At 35.4% G+C, this 25,039-nt stretch overlaps 1 protein-coding gene across 3 annotated transcripts in view; it reads left to right on the top strand.

Annotated features, from left to right (window-relative positions):
- The window catches only part of TUSC3 (tumor suppressor candidate 3), a 306,555-nt gene that overhangs the window by 150,520 nt on the left and 130,996 nt on the right, over positions 1–25,039 (top strand). For all 3 annotated transcript variants that reach the window (XR_005216025.1, XM_037831243.1, XM_037831242.1), the window contains exons 3-5: positions 1,427–1,544; positions 9,476–9,616; positions 13,098–13,238. Coding sequence is in view for 2 of the 3 variants with exons in the window: in XM_037831243.1 (XP_037687171.1) it covers positions 1,427–1,544; positions 9,476–9,616; positions 13,098–13,238 (400 nt within the window). In the remaining variant the exon portion in view is untranslated. The remainder of the gene's footprint in view (positions 1–1,426; positions 1,545–9,475; positions 9,617–13,097; positions 13,239–25,039) is intronic.

The following is a 25,039-nucleotide window of genomic DNA, read 5'->3' as shown; positions in this document are numbered from 1 at the left end:
TGTAGGGTAAAATCTCAGGCCCTGCAAGGTTCTTGACAAATTCAATATCTTCTCTAACTTTTTCTAAGTACATGAGTTAAAGTTTCTTTTTAATGCTTTTGCTACTTCTTTGAATGAACTGTTTCTTATGGAGTATGTTTCTGTTTGTTTGTTTTGGGAGTTTTTAGTTACATTAGATTTTCCTCAAATATAAGGTGATTTTTTGAGAGCCTAGTCATTAAATAATAGAAAGACTAACGAGACTGGGGTACTAGGGGCAGAAGTTGAGTCGAGTGTTCTGTATAAAGAAGGTTAATATGACCCATATTTTTAGCTTCATTTCTCATCTTCATTTGCTGCTTCAGAATCCAGTGTTTTTCATAGATTCTTCCTGCACTTTAATCTCATTTGATATTGTAGGTTCATTTATCAAAACTCTTCCCCCCAGCTCCACTCCAATTCTTTTTTGTTATTGTGGAGTTAAATATCTTTTTAGTTTTTATTGCAATTTTTGGAAGAGGGAGAAGACAAACTCCTCTGATTAGTCAACTATATGGAAGAAGCACTCTAACTTTGGGTTTGTATATGCACATTTTAATGCTTTAGCAATTATAGTTCCTTCTTGTTTCTATTCTATTTACATTCTTCCAGCAGTACCATTTCCCCATCTCTGCTCTCTTCCTACACCTAAATATTATCAGTAAAATGTCCATTATAAGTGCATGCAAATTAGAAGTAAATATGCTCTTAGAGGGGGGCTTGTTGGTCCTCCCAATAGGTATAATGTGTGTACTCAAATAGATTTTGGACATCTGGTTTAGCTGCTTGAAGAAATTTTGCTTACCTAAAGGTTTGCATTTGGTGAATTTTTATATAAATGGCATATATAAAGGTGAAGTAGAGCAGTATTTACAATTTTAAAACTAAAATTTTCTCATAATTTTTGTTTTTTCTATTAACACTAAAATGCAAATATTCCTAAAGATTGCTCTGTGCTCTTTATTGAAACTCATTTGAGGATTTAAGTTATATGTATTACCGTAAGAGAAGCCCCTAGAACAAGAGTTGGCAAATTTTTTATTTAAAGAGCAGCCTTGTGGGCCATACGGTTATCTGTTGCAAGGACTCAGCTCTGCCCTTTATAGCACAGAAGTAGCCATAGGCAGTATGTAAATGAATCAGTATGGTTGTGTTGCATTTAAACTTTATTTATGAACACCAAACTTGAATTTCTTATAATTTTTGTGTGTCACAGAATATTCGTCTTTTGATTTACAACCATTTGAAATGTAAAAAAAACATTTTTAGCTTGTAGTCCATACAAAGACTGTTTGTAAACTAAATTTGGCCCATGGGCCATCATTGACTGACATGCACTATATAACTACTTGTTTTATTAATACTTGACTATTGATATGTTTCTACTCTCCCCCATTATCCTTATTAGGCAAGCTAATGAAGAATATCAAATACTGGCTAACTCCTGGCGCTATTCATCTGCTTTTTGTAACAAACTCTTCTTCAGCATGGTGGACTACGATGAGGGGACAGATGTTTTTCAACAGGTAAAAGAGTTATATTTTATTTTGGTAATATATTTAACAGAGTTATTTATGGTCAATACATTTTGTTTTAACAGATAAAATACAGTTCATTGAATAAGTTAATAAATATGTGTTCATAATAAATTCTGATGGATTAAAATAATTACAGCTAATGTCATCTTTATCATTGCTTACACATTTTTTTTGCCATTAGTAGCAGAGTAAACACATTTTATCTTTTGCATTGTTGAGGAAATGTGTTTTTTCAACATGCAGTGGCAGTTTGCATGCATTAACTTTATTTTGTTATATTTCATTGTATTTGGTTTAGGTGACATTTTGCACAGTTATGAAATTTTATATAAAATTCCAGTGCAGTATATATAGAGAGTTTTACATGTAAAATATTAAAATATTTATTTTAAATTGCTTACTCTCATTTGCACAGTCTTTTCTGCAGAGCAAGTTGTATTGGATTATGACATAGGGATGCTGTTGTCATCTATATTATCGTGGTTGTATCATGGTTGCTTCTGTGCCAGGCACTGTCCATATATTCTTTCATTTAGTTTCACAACAATCCTATGAGGGTTATACTGTTGTTATCTCCATTTCACAGATGAGGGAAACCGAGGTATGGAAAGGTTAAGTTGCTTCTTTGAGGTTACAGAGTTAGTATAATACAGAGCTAGACTTTGAACTCAGCAGTCTGACTTCCAGAGCTATAGCTCTTAACCATGCTGTTACCCTACTTTTATTCATTTTTAATATTTATCACTACTTGATCAGTGCCTTTTAAATGCAAGTTATTACTTTACATGGGACTGATTGGTTTGGGTATCTTTGCCTATTTAATTTTTCTCACATGTGACACTGTTTGACACAAGGCTGTACCAGGTCACAGAAAAGCGTTTAGTTCTGAAAAGAATCTAATTCACTAATTGTAAATGCTCCGTAAATAGGTGTTTTTGTTCATTTGCTTCCAGATTGATTATTCATTCATCTTTGCCAGTTTCTACTTAATTAAGATAAATTATCTTTTTGCCTTCAGTACCGTTTATCCTTGGTCTTTCCCATTATTATTCATCACTTATTTCTTCCCCCAGAAATTTATTTGCCTTTTTAGTATGTTTCTTTGTATTCATCCATTCAGCAAGTATTATTGAGTGCTTACCGTGTAGGAACAATAAAGAGATGAGAAAAAACTGACATAGTTCTTTGCTATAAAGCACTTAGAGACTAGGGGAGCCAATAATAATAATAGTAAAAATAATATGATAAAGAAAACACATAAATAAATATGTAATTTCAGATAACCTTATAAATGAAAATTACAATGGTATAAGAACCAAATATTATTTCATTTAATTTGTAGGCCTCCATAGAAGCTCTGGAGAAGTGGCCTTAGAGATCATCTAATGAAAGTGCTATTCATTATATAATTGAATCCTCTCTAACATATTAACAAATAGTCCCTCAGGTCTAACCAGACAGCTAGAGCAGGGATGTCAAACCCAAATGTCTACTCTAGCTAGCCTAGTAAACTAAATGAAGAAAACAGTTGGGTTAGTTTCATTGTGGTATCTTTGTTTATATGTGTATTTAGTATATTAAACTCATTAGTTCCTCACTTACACAAGTAAATATGCTGTCTTCCATTTTTATTAAAACAAAGTCCTTCTTGGTCTTCCTACTTAATCTTTTATAGAAACCCTCATATTTCCCTTTTCTCCTAACTACTATAAGATATAAAGGCAACAAAGTACCATGGCAGGAGGTACTTGGTCTCACTGTTGAAGAAATGATAAGGTGTGGGTGGGGACTAAGGCAAACTGGAGAGGACATGCTTAACTTCAGTGGGAAACATACATTTCAGCTTCAGCTCTGTTGGGGCCACTATATCTATATTTGAAGGAAATACCCCAAAATGTATTTTTGTATAAAATTTCTCTGTCTTATGTGGAAAACTAATCTTACCTTTGGGCTGAATACTGACTGTAATCACTATAGGTTGCCAGCGTATAGCTGTATAGGTATATAGTTAGTTATAATTGTTGAATCCCTTTACATCCTTTAGACATAAAACTAAAAAAAAAAAAATGTTTGGCATCAATATAAGAGTTGAAGTTGAAATTGCTTTTAATTGAAAAATTTCCTCAGGTTAATTTTGATTCAGCAGAATTACAGATATAGAACTGCTTTATCTTTTCCAAAATCTAGCATCTGGCTTAGCAAAAATATTTTTTTCCTAAAATGCAGATAGCATAAAAGTTATAATGGTTAATGATTTTAATGGGGAATTATAATCTACAAAAATGGGAAAGTATATATTTCGCTTTACTTGAGAACTATTAAAATATTTATAATGCGTATGTTTTTTCCCACCAACTATTGAATCACATTTTGTTGTACCGTTTCTAAATTGATGTTTTAAAGCACTGTCAGTAGTAGTGTGGGATCTGTATATAATTTATTAACAAGGCCAGAAACATTGTATTTTCTGGCTTGTTGGGGACTTACTGGGAAAATAACTTCAATTATATATGATTCCTGTGTGCATGGCTGAGGCTACATGTCTGATGGCAGGCCAATGGGTTATTGAATATGGAGTGTTGGAAGGAGCTCTGGAACAGCTTCTGGAAGGAGCTTGTGTAGCCTTGGGGAAATCTGTACATTTTAATTATTAAGAAGGCTTTGAATTAAATCATTTTTTAAACTCTGAAATTCTAGGGTGCTGAGCGTTAATACAGATTTTTTGATTGTTCCCATGCAGGGAGTGTGGATGAGGGTGACATCCTCCTTTGTAGTCTTATGTTTTCATGTTGGCTTTACCTATTTCTTGTGCACCCATGAGGGAAACGCACATGAAAGAAGTCTGGAGTGGTGGAATCACAGAACAGAAAGGAACTGTGTGTTTTGTTCCATTTAACCAACATTTACTAAATGTCCATAATATGCAACCCCATGGCTGGGAAATGAAATAGGATAGACTCCTCTTTTGCAGAGACATATGAGGTTATAATCTGTGGAATTTTTTTTTTCCATATTGCAGCAACTTGTTTTTTTTTAATATATATATTTTATTTTATTTTGAAATAAATTCAAAGTTACATGAATAGTTGCAAAAACAATACTAGCCCCATACACAGAATTCCGTCATACCCTGACCCTCCTCCCCCAATAGCTTAATCCACCAACTTTTAACATGCTGTCACATCACTATTTCTTTCCCTCCCTCCCTCCCTCCCTCCCTATCTATCATTCATCATATATTTCTCTGTCTTCTGAATATATGAGTTAGCTGCACACATCCTTGAACATCTGGTATAATTCACTTATGTACTCCCCAAAACAAGACCATTCTTTTATGTAATTCCATTAAGCCCAGCTAAGAAGTATAAGAGATTCAACAATGATACAATGCTTACATTCTATATTTCCTTTTCCTTATGTCTCAACTGTGTCCCTTCGAGCCACCTGTCCTCCACCCTCCAATCCCATCCAAGTTCATCCTTAACATTCAATTGTCATCTAGTTAGACTGTCTTTTTTTTTTTTTTTTCTTTTTTCAATTGTGGAAACATATATACAGCCTTAATCTTCCCATTCCGCCCCTTTCCTAGCCTTCCATTAGTGGGATTAATCACATTTAGAATGATGTTATGCTCTTTCCCACCACCATCCATTACTAGAAATTTCCCTTCACCTCAAACAGCAACCCTACACTCCTTTCTTAACTTCCCATTGCCCCTTCCCCCATTTCTCTTAACCCAAACTCAAATTTCATCTCTGTGGTTATATTCTCTGATAATTTCTTTGTGTTTACTGTGGGGCTTAAAATTAACCTCTTAAATCCCTATCAATCTAGTTTTTCTTTGATACCACCTTCACTTCAATAGGGCACATAAACTATGTTCCTATACTCCTTCATTCCCCCAGCTTTATGTAGTTGTCTAAAATTACATATTTTACATTGAGTTCAAAAACCATTGATTTGTCCTTAGAGTTTGTGTATTTTTTGTCATGTAGGAAGTAAATAGTGGAGTTATAGTTCAAAAATTATTGACTTCTATTTGTATTCCATTGTGTTTGGAGAATGTTCTTTGAGTATATTCAATTTTTTTTTTTTTCAAATTTCTTGAGGCTTGTTTTATGTCTCAGCTTATGGTCCCTTCTGAGGAAAGATCAGTGATCACTAGAGGAAAATGAGTGTCCTGGTGATTTGGGATGTAAGGTACTATATATGTCTGTTAAAATTCTCTATATCTCTTTCTCCTTTCTTTGTCTCTCTGTTGGTAGGGCTTCCTTTAGAATCTGAAGTAGGGCAGGTCTTTTATTGGCAAAGTCTCTCAGCATTTGTTTGTGAAAAATTTAAGCTCTCCCTCAAATTTGAAGGAGAGTTTTGCTGGATAAAGTATTCTTGGCTGGAAATTTTTCTCTCTCAGAATTTTAAATATGTCATGCCACTGCCTTCTTGCCTCCATAGTGGCCACTGAGTAGTCACTACTTAGTCTTATGTTGTTTCCTTTGTATGTGGTGAATTGCTTTTCTCTTGCTGCTTTCAGAACTTGCCCCTTCTCTTCAGTATTTGAGAGTCTGATCAGAATATGTCTTGGGGTGGGTTTATTTGGATTTATTCTATTTGGAGTTCGCAGGGCATTTATGCTTTGTGTATTTATATTATGTAGAAGGTTTGGGAAGTTTGCCCCCAAAATTTCTTTGAATACTCTTTCTAGACCTTTACCCTTCTCTTCCCCTTCTGGGACACCGATGAGTCTTAAGTTTGGACGTTTTATTTTATCTATCGTATCCCTGAGACCCATTGCGATTTTTTCAGTTTTTTTCTCCATTCTTTCTTTTGTTCTTTCATTTTCTGTTCTGTGGATTTCTAGGACACTGAGATGTTGTTCAGCTTCCTCTAGTCTTGAACTGTGAGTATCCAGAGTCTTTTTGATTTGGCCAACAGTTTCTTTTATTTCCATAAGATCTTCTATTTTTTTATTTACTCTTGCAGTTTCTTCTTTATGCTCTTCTAGGGTCTTTTTTATGGCGCTTATATCCTGGGCCATGGTCCTCTTGATGTCCTTTAAATCCTTTGCCATGTTTTTGTTCTTTGATTGTACCTCTTTAATTAATTTTGCGAGGAATAACGTTTCTTCCGAAATCTTGATTTGTGTGTTTGGAGCTGGATTCTCCATATCATCTGATTTTATCATATGCATTAAGATTTTCTGTTGTTTTTGGCCTCTTGGCATTTGTTTTGCTTGATATGGTTCTTAAAGGATATTGATCTAATTTTTCAGAGACACAGCTTGGTGACATGCACTTTCTCTAGGTAACCAGCAGATGGTGTCTGTGAGCCACCTATATCCCTCCAGTCAGTAGTGTGGGGAAATGATTCTTGTGTGTTCAGTTGGAGAGCTCAGCCTGGGTGCACCGCTGGAGTCTCCCGCCCTGAATGTGGGGCGCGTGCACAGGTGGTCAGGGAGGAGGGGCAGCTCTCTCACGGTGTCCCGTAAACCACCAGACTTGGCGTAGCACCTCTGGGTTCTCTGAGCGGATCCCCCCTCCCAGCCGCGATCCTCCCTCAGCCGAGAGAAAATGCCGTGCTACGTCATCAGTGTGTGCCGTCCCTCTAGGGAAGCCCTGGGCTGCTTGGCTGTGCCGTGGGGCTCTCAGCTAGCCTCAGAATGCAGATTGTGTGAGGCCGTCTCCACTGCAACTCCTTGTGGGCTGAGAGCAGCCAAGGTTTTCTCCACAGAGAGAGAGCGAGAAACAGAATATTTCCCCTGATTCTCCCAAGGTCAGCCATCACCAGAAGCCTCTGTCTGCTTGTTGAGGATTCGCTGTCTGTATGGAGCTGTTATCACTAAAACCTCTCTTGGGGCTGGGCTGCGAAAGTGCACAGCGCGGCGTCTTTGAGGGAGGGGCTCCTGGCTCTAGGTTCTCGGCTCTCAGCGCAGGTCCACAATTTTACTTACAGATTTTATGCTGTGATCTCGGGCATTCCTCCCAATTCATGTCGGTGGATGTTGAGTGTACAGTCACATTTGTCTCCCCGCTACCATTCCAGGTTATTTACTGGTTTTTTGTTCATTTATGAATTGTTCTGGGGGAGACTAGGTCTTCCACCTCTTTCTATGCTGCCATCTTCCCAGAATCCCCCACAGCAACTTGTTTTTATAATTTAGGTTTCTAATGAGCTCATTCTAGATTTTTGAAAAAATTGTTTATGAAAAAAATATGGTTAAATCTTCATTTAAGGAGATAGAATTCAGAAAGCATTAAGATATAGTGGTAATGAAGTAACTAGAATTAAATGACCTGCGTTCACATTCCAGCTTTATGTCTTCATAGCTATGTGACTTTCAATTTTAATTTAATTAATCTTTTTATGGTTCCATCACCTCGTCTATAAGAGAGGGGAAATAATAGTACCTTTCTTATAGGATTGTTGGGAGGATTAAATGAGAAGCTAAATATATGTAAAATGTTGAAGTCTGTTCCTGACACATAAATGTTTATTAAATGTTTATTATTATTATATAGCATTAATATAAATACTGGTGGGCAATCCACATTTACCTTCCTTTTGCTGAAGTTGGTTAAATTGAAGTTCTGTAGGAATAATAAAAAGCTAGGGAAGAGGAATGAAGGACAAGAAAAGAAATGGGGCAAAGATAATTTAGGTATCCCCTTGGAGAGAAGAACTGCTTAAACATGGACCAACTATTGATCTCTGCTTATACTGTTTAAAGGGTAATAATGAAGATAACCTAGGTGAATAATGGAAATTTGATTGCATTTTCAATACTGAAGAAATGATAAATTCTTTATATAGATACATTTCATTTCAAGTCTTTTATGGTTAGCTCTACAAAGCTTTATAAAATGATTTGGAGCCATCCTTTAAATATGACAGTTGTAGTCAGGGTTCATTTATAGAGTCGGAGCTGTTTTGCCCTTGACTGTAATACTTTGTTATTACTGGTACCTAGGCTTTTACTGCTATTTCCTTACTTTGATGTCAACTGTGATCTAATACAGTGTTACTTAATTTGATTTTGATTTTGATTCTCATTATTGGTAAATGGTAACTATATTGCAAATCAAGGGCCAAATGTCTTTTGGCCTTTCATTTCAAAACATTTTTTATTATAATAGATTTCTATATCTGGGTAGCAGGAATTTAGTCTGTATTTATTTTTCAGTTTGTCCTTCAATGAAAATTCACAAAATATGTTTTTAGATGTGATGTTATTAATAAGTACCATTTATCCTGGAGTAATGTTCTATTCAGTATACTTTCAAATGGAAATTACCCAAAGAAAACAATTCTAAGGAATATCCATTTTAAAACAATTGAATGATTTGAAAAATTGAACAGGAAAAAACTGTCATTGTGGATTTTTCCTCTAGTATCTGATAAATTCTGATATTTTAGAGTTCCTCTGTATCAAAGCATAGTCATTATCATGGTAAAAAGTCTTTACATCTTTAATAGGGAATTCAATCCACTGTTTATTTATCTGAAATTAATTCCATAATATGTTTAATTTTTCATCAAAATGTTAGTACTTTTTTCTTTATTAACTGTTTAAGAAATAAAATAGTCCATATACTGCAAAATTACAGTATTTCTATTTTGCACTTTCAGCTGCTTGGTTCTTTAGTCCAATTCTAGAAAAAAAAAGAATGAAATGATAGATAAAATACATACAGCTGAGAATATACATGATGTATGTTAAAATATGAGAATTCAGAGAACTTAGCCAAATTCACAAGTTATTTTTCATTTAAGAGATAGTAGATGAATAAAAACAATAATTAAATGTGGAAAACCACTTGGATTTTCATAACAAATGCTATCTTTCCAAAATTCATGAAAATATAAGATTAATGATATATGAAGAATGATATTACATTTAGTACTTTTTATCTCATCTTTCATAGCTCAACATGAACTCTGCTCCTACATTCATGCACTTTCCTCCAAAAGGCAGGCCCAAGAGAGCTGATACTTTTGACCTTCAAAGAATTGGATTTGCTGCTGAACAACTAGCAAAGTGGATTGCTGACAGAACAGATGTTCATGTATGTTTTTATTTCCCACAGTTTTAATAATAAGCTGATTAGCTTAGTTTGTTTAGAACATTGTAATAAGGCCACAGTTTTATTTTTTTATTTCTCCATGGACCATTTCTCCTTGCTTAGAGAAAACTGTTTGATAGCTATAAGCTGTAAGCTGAACTTTTGAGTTAGGTGAGTTCAAATGCTTTTTAGAATAGTTCATTGATATTCTAAAAACCATTAAAAAGTACATGAGTTAAGGAAAAAGTAATTTCAGAGATTAATAAATATATTAAAATTGCTCATTAGTAATTGTTCCAAGAAATTCTAATTACAAAGTAAATTTATAATTGTTTTCCTTATTTGGGCAAATAAAAAAAGAATCATACCCATTTTTCATGAACCTTATGGGAAAATATCTACTCACATATTTATTGCTTTTGGGACTATAAATTGGTAAAACCATTCTGACAGTATTTGTCTTATGTCTTTATTACATGTACTTTGATTTAACATTTCCAGTTCTTAGAATTTAATCTATCAATATAATTAGGAACAGTCATATTAATGGCAAAAATTGGAAACAAATACAATGTCCAAAAATGGCAGACTAATTAAATGTACTATGGCATAGCCAAACAATGATTTGAAAGAATATTCGATAGAGAAAGAAGGTCAAAATATAGCAAGTAGAAATTAAGGTTAGAAAAATAGTATTTATAGTATGTTGTTAAATTTTGTTTCAAAGCATGAATATGAGTATAGCTATATGGATAGTTCATTCGAAAGGAAATGAACCACAATGTTGATGGCAGCTGTTCTGTATGTAGAGGGTTTATGGCCATTTAGCCATTTTTACCCCTGATCTCACCAGTATGTTCTACAGACAATTGTAGCCAGTTATTTTAAAGGTATATTTATTCTAGAAGTAATACAGAAACAATAATTCTTACCATAAGGTATAAACACACTTATTCAAGTCAAAAGAGATGTCTTTCATATAGTTCTGCTATCATTATAAATAAAATAACATCATATATTTTAATGATACTTTGGTGACAAAATTTTCTTACTCTTGTTATTTTGGAAAGGTTTTAACAGTTATTCTACTATACAATGTATCATTTGGTGCAAATTTTGAAACAGTATTATTGATTCTTTATAAGAAATACTAAATTTTAATCGGAAAATTATTCTGACCTGACTACTTGTCACACTTAAGTGTTTAGTTGATAGATCTACTTTAAAAAAATTTATTTGGAAATAATTTCATACTTTAAAAAAAGTTTCACAAATAAAAATGGGACAAATGGTACCAATGTATACCCTTGGCCCGGATTCATCCACTGTTAACTTTTTACTCCATTTGCTTTGTCATTTTCATTCTAGTTCTCTCTCTCTCTCTCTCTCTCTCTCTCTCTGTGCGCGCGCACACACACACACACACACATACACACACATGTTCAGAATTTTTTCTCAAATTTTCGAGGATGAATTGCATCTCCTAGGAAATATATAAACATGGTACAATTATCAACCTCACATTTTTTCAATGATATAACTATTATTTGAGCTACCATCTAAAGTCCACTTTTGTCTGTTGATCTACCAATGTCTTTTATAAAATTTTCCCAGCTCTAGTACAAGTTCCATTCTAGGGTTAGGTATTGCATTTACTTCCCATACCTTTATAGTCTCTTTGATCCTGGAATGTTTCCATAGCCTATCTTTGTCCTTTTAAGAAATTGACATTTTGAAGAATATAGTCCTCTCCCCCTTTTAAAATAGGCTGTTCCTTATATGGTTTGCCTGATGTTTGTTTGTGAGTGAATTCTGCTTATGCATTCTTGACTAGAATACGGCATAGGTCATGTTTTATTCTTCTCACATTTGGAGGCACATGATGTCCATCTGTTCCTCATTGGTAAAGCTAATTTTAAACATCTGGTCGAAGTGTTTGCCTATTTTCCCTATTTCTTCCTTGTATAATTACTTTTTTTTTCTTCTTAGTAATTAATAAACAGCCTGTGGTAAGACACCTTAAGATCATACAAATATCCTGTTCCTCATCAAAAATTTCCCCTACATTTAGTATCCATTGATGATTCTTGCCCAATTCATTCTTTTTTTTTTCTTTATTAGAGAAGCTGTGGGTTTACAGAACAATCATGTGTAATATACAGGATTCCCATGAAACCATCTCATCACTTAAACACCTTTCATTGGAGTGGAACATTTGTTAAAAATGATGACAGTACACCTTTTGCATTTGTCCTATTAAAGTCCATGGGTTAGGGTTCACTGTGCAGTGTAGTTGCATGGATTCTTAAAAAATTTGTATTCTGTTACCAGATACACAATCTAACATTTCCCCTTTTATTCACATTCAGATATATATTTCAGTGCTGTTAATTGTAGCACAATGTTGGGCTACCATCACAACCATCTGTTACCAAAACATTTCAATCATTCCAAATAGAAACCCTGTACATTTTAAGCCTTAACTTCCAATTCCCTATCCCCACCCTGTCCCCTGGTAACCTATATTCTAGATTCTGACTCTATGAGTTTGCTTATTCTAATTGTTTCAAATCAGTGTGATCATATGATATTTTTTTACTGTGATGGTTGCAAACTGATATTCCAGCTTTAGCATTCCCTCCACATTTCTGCTTGACCCCCAGCATTCTACTATAAGGAAGAGAGCCCTTCTCTCCTTCTCTCTCATCCTTCCTTCCTTCCATCTATCTATCTATCTATCTATCTATCTATCTATCTATCTATCTATCTATCTATCTATCAAGCTATCATTGATATGGACTCTAATTCCTTTTTTTCAATAGGTTGTAATTCAATACTAGCACTTAATTATTTTGGTGCTGAACTTGTCCTAGATTTGACTAGAGGGAGCCCCTTCATGCTTGCTTCTCTGTCCTTGTGACGTGACTTCATCATTTTCTTTTAAGCACTCACTCACTTTCTAGCATAACAGTATATTCTGGGATTATCTTTCATCTACCCTTCCCCGACGCTCAACCATTTCTCCTGGGCACTCTGGTTCCTTTTAGTGGGCAGCATTATTAGAGACCAAGCTCTGTACATATTTTGGGAATCTTTAGTTCCCACCAATTAGATGTACTTCTAAAATATGGCATTTTAAAAAGTCCCAATTTGAAATAATAAAAATATTATACTCCCCTCTCAACCTTACTCTTATCTAGACGGGTGAACCAGAGCAGCTCTAGGTTGACCTATGTAAGTAGGGCTTGCATATGCTCAATGTAGTCACCTAAAATGAAAAGCAAATCTTTTTATACAGCCTTAATGCTTTAACGCATTTATTTTTGAGTCTTAAAAAAGTAAAAGAAATGTTAGTGCCAGATATCAGAAGTAGGATGGTACATTTATGAATTCTTTATGTTGAATATTGGAAGGACTAGAGTAAGATCAAGAGAAAAATGTAATACTAATTTTCTTTCATTTTAAAATTTTCATTACATTTCAGATTCGGGTCTTTAGACCACCCAATTACTCTGGCACCATTGCTTTGGCCTTGTTAGTGTCACTTGTTGGCGGCTTGCTTTATTTAAGAAGGAACAACTTGGAGTTCATCTATAACAAGACTGGTTGGGCCATGGTGTCTCTGGTATGTTATCATATTGTAATATTTTTTTCTGATTTCTGTGTGTAATAGTATAAGTTGTATAATATTAAGAAAATAAGCCGGATTATTACTATAATGGAAATCAAATCTTAATGGGAAGAAATAACTTTTTAGGACTTAGCTGATATAGTTTGAGTTGTACTATCAGTCTAAATTGTGCTATCTTCCTTCTCTTTTCACTGTAAAATATAATGTCCCTATGTACTTGGCACATCTTAAGCTCTAAATAAGTATATGTTGAATATGTTTACAAATGTGGTAGGTACTAATAAGAATTAGAATGAATTGGTAGTTTGAAGTATCTTGTAAACTGAAGTGGTTTGGAAATGTACACATTCAACAATTTTTTTCCAACAAATTTGCCTGACGTTTTGTAGATACTGGGGATACAAAGATAAAACATAGACCCTGCTCATAAGGGATTCATTGTGGGGTTACAGACTAATCAACAAACATATGCAATGTAAGGTTATACATGTGGTGATGGAGGTAAACACAGAATATTAATAGGAATACTTAGGAAGGAAACATATCCTAGAATAAGAGGAGTCATGGCAAGCTTGCCAGATGTGTTACATGAGCAGAATTTTGAAAAATAAATGGATTTCTAAAGTGATTTAGGTTAAGTAATCAGTACATGTGAAGCCTGGAATGTTCAGAGAACAATTAGTTCCATGTGGCTGAAGCAATGGTAGCAAAGCAAGAAGGTTTAAGAGATGGCAGTGGAGAGGCGAGATTGGAACTGTCTGACATACAATGCTAAAGAATATGGACTTTATCTCAGTGGGGAGCTGTTAAAATATTTGAGAGGGAAATATAATCAAATTTATATTTTAGAATGGTCTCTCTGGTAGCCTTGGGAATTAATTGAAAAGGGTAAGTCTGGCAGCAGGAAGACTGGTTAGGAGCCTATTAGAAGCAGCCAGGTGAACATAATGCTATTTCAATTTGACTAAAACTATTTTCCTTTGCCTTAATTATATTAGTACTAAATCTCTCTAAAATAATTAATAAAGTATATATATAAACATTATTTGAATAAAATATAGTCAGATATTTAGTAAGTATATTGATTTAAATATTCATATTGAAATATATTTATAAGTAGTAACAAATATAATGAATAGATTTAAATTATTACTAGAATATGAAAAGTTTTCCTGATGTGTAGTGAATTTGTTTTCTACCATGAGTTACTTTCAAAGACGTATGACTGTTTAAAGCAGAAACTTATAATGATGCATTTTTGAATTTATTGTGTGTGGATGATAACAGTAGCATATAAAAGGGCAAAGTGAACTATACCATTGCCAAGTTCCTGTATTTTACCTTAAGTGACTCAATATCAATTCTAAATTGATTGAGATAACTTTAAGATACATATTGTAATTCCCAGAGGAACAACCAAAAACTTAATACAAAGAGATACATAGCTAGAAAAACAATGAGGAATTAAAATGGAATACAATATATATATATTAATACTATATATAACATATCATATATATTTAGATATATATATAAAATACAGAAGAAGTAGGAAAAGAGGAAAAAAGAGATAAAAACAGATGAAACAGAAAACAAATCACAATATGGCACACCCAAGTACAATCATATCAATATACTTATGTACATTAAATGTAACCAGACTTAACACCCCAGCCAAAAGATGGAGATTGTCAGACTGGATACAAATTCAACAGCAAACCTATATGGTGTCTCCAAACATACCTTAAAGACAAAGGCATGGAAAATAAAAGAATGGAAAAAAATATACCAAAGAAAACCTAAATAAATGGAGAGATATATTATGCTTATTGGTCAGGAGACTCATTATTGTTATGTCACGTTTTCTTCAAATTCATCAAAGCAATGGCAATGAAAATCCTGGTAGGCTTTTTAGAAGAAATTGACAAGCTGGTTCTAAAATTTATATAGAAAGGGAAATGAAGCTTAGGAAAAAATTTTTGTGACCTGGGTAAAGAGCCAAACCACAAGAGAAAAAAAAATTGGTTTAATTGAAATAATACTGATGATACTAATAGTTGGTGAAGATTTACAGCTGGAACTTTCATATATTGCAAAATGATTCATCCACTTTGGAAAAGTTTTTCATTTTTCAATGAAGTTAAATGTACATTCATCATTCAACTCAGCAATCCTACTCCTAGGTATTTACCCAGGAGAAATGAAAATATATGTCCACACAAAACTGTGTAATAGAATGTTCTGGAATGTTCCTAGCAGCTTTACTCATAACCCAAAACTGGAAAGAGGAGGAGACTTCCAGGAAGATGGTGGAATAAGGAGAGGCAGAACTCCACTTCTCTACTGAAAACACCTGCAAGAACAGGCAGAAACTGCCCAAAGAAGCTGTTCTGGGGCTCAGGAGACCAGACAAGGATCATTGCAACATATAAGGAAGAGCTGGAGGAAGAAACGGAGAAACTGCAACAGAGAAGCTGTGGTGAGTGAACTCAGCGGTGGCCCCTGGTGACTGTCTCCTACCTGGAGGCCGGCAGCGTCTGACCAGCCCAGCTTCTGTCCAGTGGACTGCTGTGGACTGGGAGAGTCATAGAAACTCTCCCACTCAGGAACAGAGTTGGATGTGGCACTCTTCTGATCCAGCTGTGGTCAGCAAATTGGACCTCGGGGTCTGCAGTCTTGGCCCTTTCTGGCAGGCACACATGATGTCTCCAGCGCCATTGTTCCCACACTCTAAGAAACTGCCATAAGTGACACACTAGGCTGAAAGTCCAGGGCCTATCCCCAGCCCTCAAGGCCAGCAGCTCTGGTCAACCTGGATCTTGCCTGGAGGGTGGCTGTGGACTGGGAAAGTCAGGGAAGCCCCCTCACCTGGGAACAGAGTGGGATATGGCACGGTTCTGATCCAACTATTGGTCAGTAAAATTGGTCCTCTGGGTCCCGCAGCCTTTGCCCTTTCTGAACAGGTACCCGCAGTGCCATTATTTCCATCCACCTCAGAAGCTGAGGGGACAGAGGGCTTTAAAAAAAAAAAAAAGAAAAAAATCTTTGTAGGGCTGTGGGGAATAGAATTGCTGAATAGCACCATCTGCTGGGAAGGCTGGGAAGGTGCAGTCTTGGGAAGCTGCTTTCCTGACCTTCTCCCCAAGACCTTTTGTAACTGGTGTGCACCGCCTGAGTGGGACCCTGGCCCTGTTTTGGCTGGGAAATACTGATGGACCAAGGGCCAAAGAAGAGACTATAACATAGTGAACCCTGTTGTGGATGATGATTGTGGTTAATTATGTAAATATAAGAATGCTCTTACATGAACTAGAACAAATGTACATCAGTATTACAAGGTGTTGATAAGAGGGTGGTATAGGGGAAAAAATAAAACTAATTAAATTACAGACTATAGATACCAGTAATATTGTAATATACTTTCATCAATTGTAACAAAAGTACCCTACCAATACTAAGGAATAATAATAGGAAGGTATAAGGACTATGGGATTTTTCTTTTTGGAAGAACAAGGATATTCTCAAATTGATTGTGGTGATGAATGTTCAACTCTGTGATTATACCCAAAGTCATTGATTGTATACTTTGGATGGATTGTATGGTGTGTTTTTATATTGGATGGTCCTGACAGGTGTCTGTGGAGGGTGGAAGCCAGTGTAGGAGAGGAGCGGGCTGCCACCATTCCAGCCAAATGGCCCTACCACTAGATCCCATTCTCCCTTCTCCAGATTTTCTGGTTGGCTGCATCTCTGAGAAAAGCAAGTTAACATTTAGGGAGGCTTTTCACTCCCTAAGTTCAGTTGTGCAACACAGTGGGTTCAGATTAATGGGGTTGGGGTACTTGAGATACCAAAGAGGTCCATGATTAGAGAAATGTCAGTTTGTTGTTTTCAGCACTATAGCAATCAGATGTTTATCTGTGGGGTTGGGTGCTGGGTGACATCTTCAACAGTTTGTCAAATTCAGGGTGGTGGCAACTCTCTGGGACAGGTTTGTCACTGCGTTCAGCAAGGTGGGAGTCACACAGGCTACCCTGTGAGAAAGAGAGAAGAGAACCCTTCCCTTTCCCTACCCTTCCACCTGGCTCTCAGGCCCAAAGATGCTCATATCCTGTCAGTTGGGTGACTTCTTCCCACCAACTGTGACATGGGCTGTCTTGCCCTATATTATAGGCAAGGATAGTAGCCTTGATTTAACTGCCAGGATGGTTAACCAAAATCTTCTGGCTTGGATTCTCTTGTGATTCAATAAAATTTTCAATTATATCTACTGATTTAAATATATATATCGCTTGAAGGCTATCTGGGGCAAAACAGCACGACCACCTTAAGGAAAATGTTGGACTAGAGAGCTCAAATTGAGTCATTATTTTTGAGATCTCTAGAAGCAAAAATCTATGTTCTTCACCCAGAGGGTAAGTGGAGAAGGAGGTTACCATCTTCTACCACCTGCTGGTAATAGCCATCCTAATCTCTCATCTATCTGAGTCTTCAGAAGGGGTCACAGAGTATGGAAGACCTTTTAGGATCCCTCATGGAGACTGAGGTGTCAGTAATTTAAAAAGAAGGTTGTATAATTGAAGGGAGGGGGCAGACAGCCTGGTTAAACATGCAGTTCAAGAATGCCCTGGTCCATTGGCTTGAGAAATTTGTCATTAGGCTGTATTCTTAGCCTTGGCCAGGTTCTGGCAGATGGGACAGCTTTTCCATACTGTTTCAGTGTTTTTGGACAAAAGTGACAGTCTATATGTATAATCTGACTAGGATGGTGTCTGAATTTCCATGGGCTATCCCCTCATGGATTGATTGCAGAGGCATTTTGTTACGTATCTGCTCAGGAGTGGAAAACAATTTAGGCTCCACATTCAGCTGCCAAGCATGGTCTCTTTGTTGGTTATAGTCCCCCTTTATCAGAATAGGGGCCTTTCTGGTAAGCGTCTGCATGGATAACCAAAGCTTATTTGAAGAGCCAATTTTTATCCAATTGTCCCATCCAACAAGCCCACAGTGGGGCTTGTTTCATTTGCCATTCTAAGGCTTGTCAGTGGCCCAACCAAATGACCAGGCCAGGAGCCAGGTATGTTCACAGTTATTCATATGCCCTGGAAAGATGGCCCTAACTGCAGCAATTGCCATCTGGTCTTAGGAGTGAAGGGAGTGTGAGTATACACAAACAATGTATGTATTCTAATAATACATTTACTAATGGAGCTTCTAACAATGGAGGAGTATAGTGGCCCAAAGGGACCCACCCATAACTGGGCTTGGGAAAAGGTCCCAGTGGTTGTAACATTATACCCCAAACCAGATAAAATGATCTGTTTCTCCTTTATTCTGGTACCCAGGGTTGCAGGGATCATAGGCTCCTGTGCACTGGTATTGAAAATATCTCATTGAACTTTGACATTAGCATGGGGTCTTTGGTTCCCCCTGGGGACAGAGAGATGTTAGCTTAATCCCAACTCTTGTTTATTTTTGAAAGCAGAGAGGTCTGGGTAAAGGTTGGCAGGACTCTGACTCATCTCCAAGCTCATTGGGAGGGCTAAAGGGAATAGTACTTATGTCAGTCACAGAGGTTATGACCATTGGGACGCTAGACCTATCTGTTCCCTCATGGCCCAGAATCAGGTCATAAGCTTTTGGTGAGGGAGAATATAGGGCCAGGTGGAGCAGTGGGCCCACGGCAGGCAGTTGTTTCCTGCCTGGACTCCTGGTGGTAGCTCAGGGTGGGGGCACAGCCTGGGCTTTTGTGGGGTGGGCTGGTGGCACACAGAAGGTGGAGTTGGCCAGGGAGCCAACTCTGGCTGCTTTTTGTGCTCGTCAGTCTTTGAGGTAGGAGGTCCTGCATGCTTTGTGATGAGCTGCCACTGCCTAGCCGTGAAGCCCGAGTGAGTGTAATGCTGCTTGGGTTCTTGGCAGTGGGTGCTGTCAGGGCATCCTGAAAGAGGGTGTCTGTAGTAATGCTCCTCATACTGCACCATTCTCCCTCACCGAGGTTAACAGTGATTACCTCCTTTATCATGAAGGGGAACTAATGAAGTTTCTAAGGTCTTTTTAGGCTGCTGGATGAAGCAATCCTGAAGGGCTCTACATTTTTTTTCTTTGAAGTCTTAATAACATGCTGGGTAGTGGACTGTTTATTGGTGTCATGGACCTGCTTTCAAATATACATATAAAGAACAATTTTCTTGAAAATATATGAATCACAAAAAGTATTTCAGGAAGAAATATAAAACCACAATTAACAGGTAACCATTATAATAAATTTAATCAGTAATTGCAAACTGTCCTTGAAAAAGTCAATAGGCTCAATGGTGTTTTTAGTCATTTTCTCAACAAGCATTCATGAAGGGATTATCCCTCTCTTAGGATCTTTCAGGAAATATTAAAAGTGAAAACTCCCAACATCTTTTACAAGGCTATTATATACCTCATATTAAAGTTTTTCTTTAGTTTAACCTGGCTCCAGTTTATTTCAGAAAATTCCCATTTCCTCTTAGAAACTAAGCATAAGATACATAACGACCACAAAACCTCTGTAAAATTAATTTCTGAATAACTGAAAGACAGAAAAAACTGACATACTTCAAATTTGTAAATTTTGCCAATGGCAACTGAAACCAGCACAGCCAGGGCATAGGAAGCTACCTTTTAGAAGGGCCATTTGTCACAGAGAGGAGCAGGAAATGTTAAAGGCCCTATTGTTGGTGGCAGATCTCAGAAAATAGCAGGAAATACTTGTTCCCAGAAAATAAGGACCCCTGCCTGAGAAGACACAGTTGTTGGCTGGATCTAGTTTACACAGGGAAGGATTCCCTGGGGAGGGAGAACTCAGACAGTGCTGAAGAACCCAATGGTAACAGAACTCAGAAAGTAGAAATAAAGACAAATCCATTAAAATGATTGGCTGATCTTGAAAGGTAGTGATTGTGTCTCTTGGTGGCTTTGGCTCATGAAGAAACGAAGAAATCAGGAGAATGAAGATTTAGTGACAGAAGCCTTCTTGAATTAGGTTAGGTTCTGAGAGACAAAGGAAGCATAGCTACACAGAGTTGCTATATTTTAAGGAAATAGCTTCTTTCTGTAACAATAAAAAAGGAACCAGTGAGATGTGAAATTTGTTCCTAGTCTACAGCTGCCTCTTGCTAATAGCCAGCTCAGGAAAAATGGACCTGCTCAAATGTGAGCAACAAGGACCATGTCAGCAGAAAGATTTAGCACAATATCTGCATTTAGCTATTATAAGAAAATAACCTGCAAATAAGAGCAACCCTTCCCTATAAATAAAGAAAACAACAGAAAAATATTGCCATAAATGTTTGAAACTACAAAAATTATCCTCTTATAACAAAATAGTTACAACTACAAATAATTTTTTAAAAAGCCAGAAAATAAGAAGGGGTGACAAGGCACCTGGAAAATCTTGCTTATGAACAAAAAAGCAAAATTTTAAAAAAGTATTGCCAAATTCAGCAGTGTGTAAAATAATAAAAGTAAGGTTTATCCCAGAGTTGTAGGGGTGGTTCAGATTAAGGGAAGTAGAAATTAAATGTAAGCTATCCCATTAATCTTTAAAGGAGAAATATTATATGACCGTGTCAGTAGATACCATAGAAATGTGTTAAAATTCATCATTCATGATTAAGAAAAAAATAAACCATAAAAGCAAGTGAACTTTTGTAATTGGGTGTAAAGGATATCTGTTAAAATTTCTAGCAAATATTATACTTAGTTGTGAAAATTTAGAATGAGGCCCCATATCATCTACTATTCATCATTCTACCAGTGATTTTAGGTAAGACTTAACATGAGGAAAATAAATATATGTGATAAAAATTGTGAAGGAAGAGACATGTCATTATTTACTTATTATCTGATTTGTCCATAATAGTTTAACTACATGGAAAATTCAAGACCATCTCTGGAGAATTAATAATGAAACTAGTATTAGAGTTTAGCATAAACTAAACAATTTAGATATATAATTGAAAATAAAATCTCTTTCACAAAAGCAAGAAATAATGTACTTCAAAAATAAATCTAACAAAAGATGTATAAAATATTCATAAGTAGAATATCAAAATTGAAAGTGGAGAGAAAAAAAACATTTTATACCCTTAATTGTGAGTCTGTTCCTTTTGCTTTATTGTAAAAGCTGTTTATCCATCCAGTTTTATTTTCACCAAAGAATTAGCAGTCTTTATGACAGAGTTGGAAGTGAAAGGAAAGACTAAGAAGAAACCAAGAGACTCACCTTAAAGCAATTCTGTCCTCTCCAACAATAGCTTAGAGCCTAGAAATTCAAGCAGAACCTCTCCAGCTGTCTGGTATACAGACAAAATATAAATTTGAAATTTGGATTTTTCAGAGTTAGGAAGATAAGATATTTTGAGGCAAGTTTCTTAATATTATTTTTCCACTTTTGATAATTGAATTAAAGTAGGTGATTCATAATCTATTTAAAGTAATTGGATTATAAAAAATATCTCATGGATGCTATGGGTGATCTTAATCACCTTAGTCATTAAGTTTTAAGTGTTTTGGGTTTTTCCCAGGCTAACTTTCAAATTGTTTCCTTCATTAAGGCCACCCAAGTTTCTTGTTGAAAAAATATAGTAAAATATAGTACTTTCTTCAAAGTTTTGTTGAAAAATTAAGCCACTTCAGTATTTAAACATTAATGCCATATCAAATCTTGCCACTGGATATTTCAGGCTACCAGAAAATTGATGTAATCTTCTCTTCAAATTAGACCAAAATGACATTTGCATACCTTTCATTATTCTTACTCTTCAAGAAGAGTCCTAAAATTATTTTATTGAAAGTTAGTAATAACTGGTATTACTATTTATTGAGTCTCTTCCTTCTTTGGCATATGCTTTATATATTTATTCCTTATAATAACTGTGCAAAGGAACTTGCATTGTCTCCATTTTACAGGTAAGGATGCTGAGATTTAGTAAACTCAATGTGCAGAAGTTCACACAGCTCAAAAGTGATTGAACTGAGATTTGATCTTACATTGTCTGATTCCAAGTTCTGTATTCTTTTTACAATACTAGGCTTCTCTGAATATGGACACGTATCTCATACACTGGTAGTTTAACCCAGTGGATGCAGTGAGCCATTATAACTGCAAATAAATGACCAAGAACATTTATTTATATGGTGCCATAGATGTTAAATACTTCATTGGATCAATATTTTTACGCCCTCTGCTACATCATGCAGACTTTATTTTCTACTTTGAATCCTTTAAAACTAATTTGGCCTGGCAGAAGATACTTTTAACATTCACAAACATACTTGAGAAGGGAATCTTGGCAGGTATGTCTGCTTCCCATTGGCAGCCTTTTAGAAGTGAATAACAGGCTTCAGAGAACAGACATGTTTTCCAACAATATGTTTGAAAACTCTACTCTGATAATAAAATGTTGAATCAAACACACAAACACTTGAAATACTTTTTGGCGTCTTTTCTGTCTTCCCTGGCTAGTCTCATTCATAAGGAGATTGCAAACAAGTGCTGTCCTTTACCTATCTGTTGATGGCCTATGGAAACTACTTTAAATCATTTTTAAAAAGTAAGTCAAATATATAATTATAATCTTTCCTACTGTGTTCCCTCTATGTCACCATCAAACCTGATATGTTTATTAAGACTACTTTTAAGTGAGAAATTGGATCTGTTCATTTACAATCTTTCTTGTCCTATTATTTGAGATTTCCTTAGAAAGTTAAGAGACTATCTACAATATTGACTTATTTATTCAGATTTTCAAACATTTGTCTATTTAAAGCAGTCAGTATTCCATTTCTCTTTGGAAGTAAAATGAGAACAAATTTTTAAATTATTGGCAAAATATTGTCATCTGATTTCTAGAAATATTGATGAAAATTCTGATGGACTGTACAGTAAAAGGAAAGCTCTTAAAATGAGACAGAATCATAGAATAGTAGACCACTTCAGGAATGCAAATAATAGTATGGAAAAGGAAGAATAATTATTGAGAAAAATAGCCTGCTGCAGAACTCTATCCCCATGCTGACTTCTTAGTGAAGAACAAATCTGCGTATGTACAATTAGCGTTTGTTTCTTGTTACCATCTCTAAGGGAGTTACTTAGTGTTATGAGAGTTATGGGAGTGTTATTCCCTTAGTTCTCAACAAACTGTGTTCTAAGATTGGTGAGTTTTTTTTCTTTTTCATTTTTATTGTGTATGATTTATAGCTAGGATAACAATAGAGTGTATGCTGGGGAGAGGGAGCTATTAATACTACTTTGGGGTATGGAATAGAGACAGTTACCTGGCTTAGAGGGAGGAAGATAGCAAATATTAAAACATACAAATATGTTTTAACTCAGCTTCCTGATTCTGAGTTTATATATTTTTTTAAAAAAAGGATAAAGTAGTACTTGTAAGTAAGTCCTCATGGACTCATGCTTCCTAAGTGGGAAAATGCTTGATAGCTGGTATTTACAGATGCTGATGAGTGTTTAAGGAGCTGAATATGCATCATTGGTTAGTGCTGGTTCCATTCACCTCTCAATCAGCCCACACAAAGCATGCATGAAGATAGACAGTCAGCATTCACAAGAACTACTTTATCATGAGTTAAAGTAGAATGGTGAGGTAAATTATTGGACCACTTGGTACATAATTTCAAGCAGTATAGGAGAGAGGTGTATGGTTTAGGGTTTTCACAAAGCAATGTTGACTTGGAATATCAAAATGAGTTATAATAGTTTGCTTGGTAGCACATAACGCAGGTCTTCAGGGCAACCTAAGGCTCTTCATAGATGGCCAATATTTCCAACCAGAAAATATTAGTGTGATAAGTAGTAACATACATTTCAAATACAAAGGAAAACATCTTAAGAATCTGAGCCTAAAATCTGAAAGATAAAACAGTTTTTAAACATCTAATAATCCAGACTTTATTATCACAGTAAATCACAGTAGGATATAAGCTTTCTCTTTTTTGACAGATGTTCTGTATACCCAAATGTTTCTTCTGTCTCAAAGAAATTTATGTAAGTTTAATGAAAAACTTAAAAGCTAAATACTGGTTTATATTCTTACAAAATTTTCACATTGATGAAAGGTTCTTTGTTATATACACATTGCAGTTTATCAGTAGAAACGTAATTCTTGGTACTACTCAAAACTACAAGACAGCTTTGACTGAGTGGAAACAACTGTTTTTCTCTTCCAAATTTATTTGAATTTATTTGAATAAGAGTATAACTTATCTTGTAGATACCGTATCTTGTAGATACTTTATTTGATCTTTAAAAGTAGAACTAAATAATTGCCAATAAAATTTTTTTTCCTGTGAAATAAGTGTTTTTGGTTGACCCGAAGCAATTTTTCCTATCAGGCATTGAGTCAGTTAGTCAGTTGAAGATAGGTATGTCTATTTGCAAATAGGTGATTTCCATATATGGCCAAAAGTATATTTTGTTTTCATCAGGAGTTATGGCAACAGTGTAATGAAATAAACTAATATTTTTTTATGATAAACTTTTCTTAGTAAATGTAGCTCTTAATTTTCTGTAGTGTGAAGAAGCAGTGGCCTCAAAAACTAAAAAAACATTTTGAAATTATGTATATATATATATATATATAGATGGGCCTGACTGTTTACCATTTAAATGCAGTTGTCTGAGTCTTTTACTTATTATAAAATTACTATTAAGTAAGTCTTGCTGTGATGATTTAGTACATGGAGTAACTACTTAGCTTCCACACTTGATGACACTTCTTATTTTCTTATTCAAACTTAATGGTGGT

The sequence above is a fragment of the Choloepus didactylus genome, chromosome 3 (genome assembly GCF_015220235.1).
Source record: "Choloepus didactylus isolate mChoDid1 chromosome 3, mChoDid1.pri, whole genome shotgun sequence".
NCBI classification, from domain to species: domain Eukaryota; kingdom Metazoa; phylum Chordata; class Mammalia; order Pilosa; family Megalonychidae; genus Choloepus; species Choloepus didactylus.
Note: the sequence above shows the minus strand (reverse complement) of the source record. Positions and strands in the feature narration are given on the sequence as shown.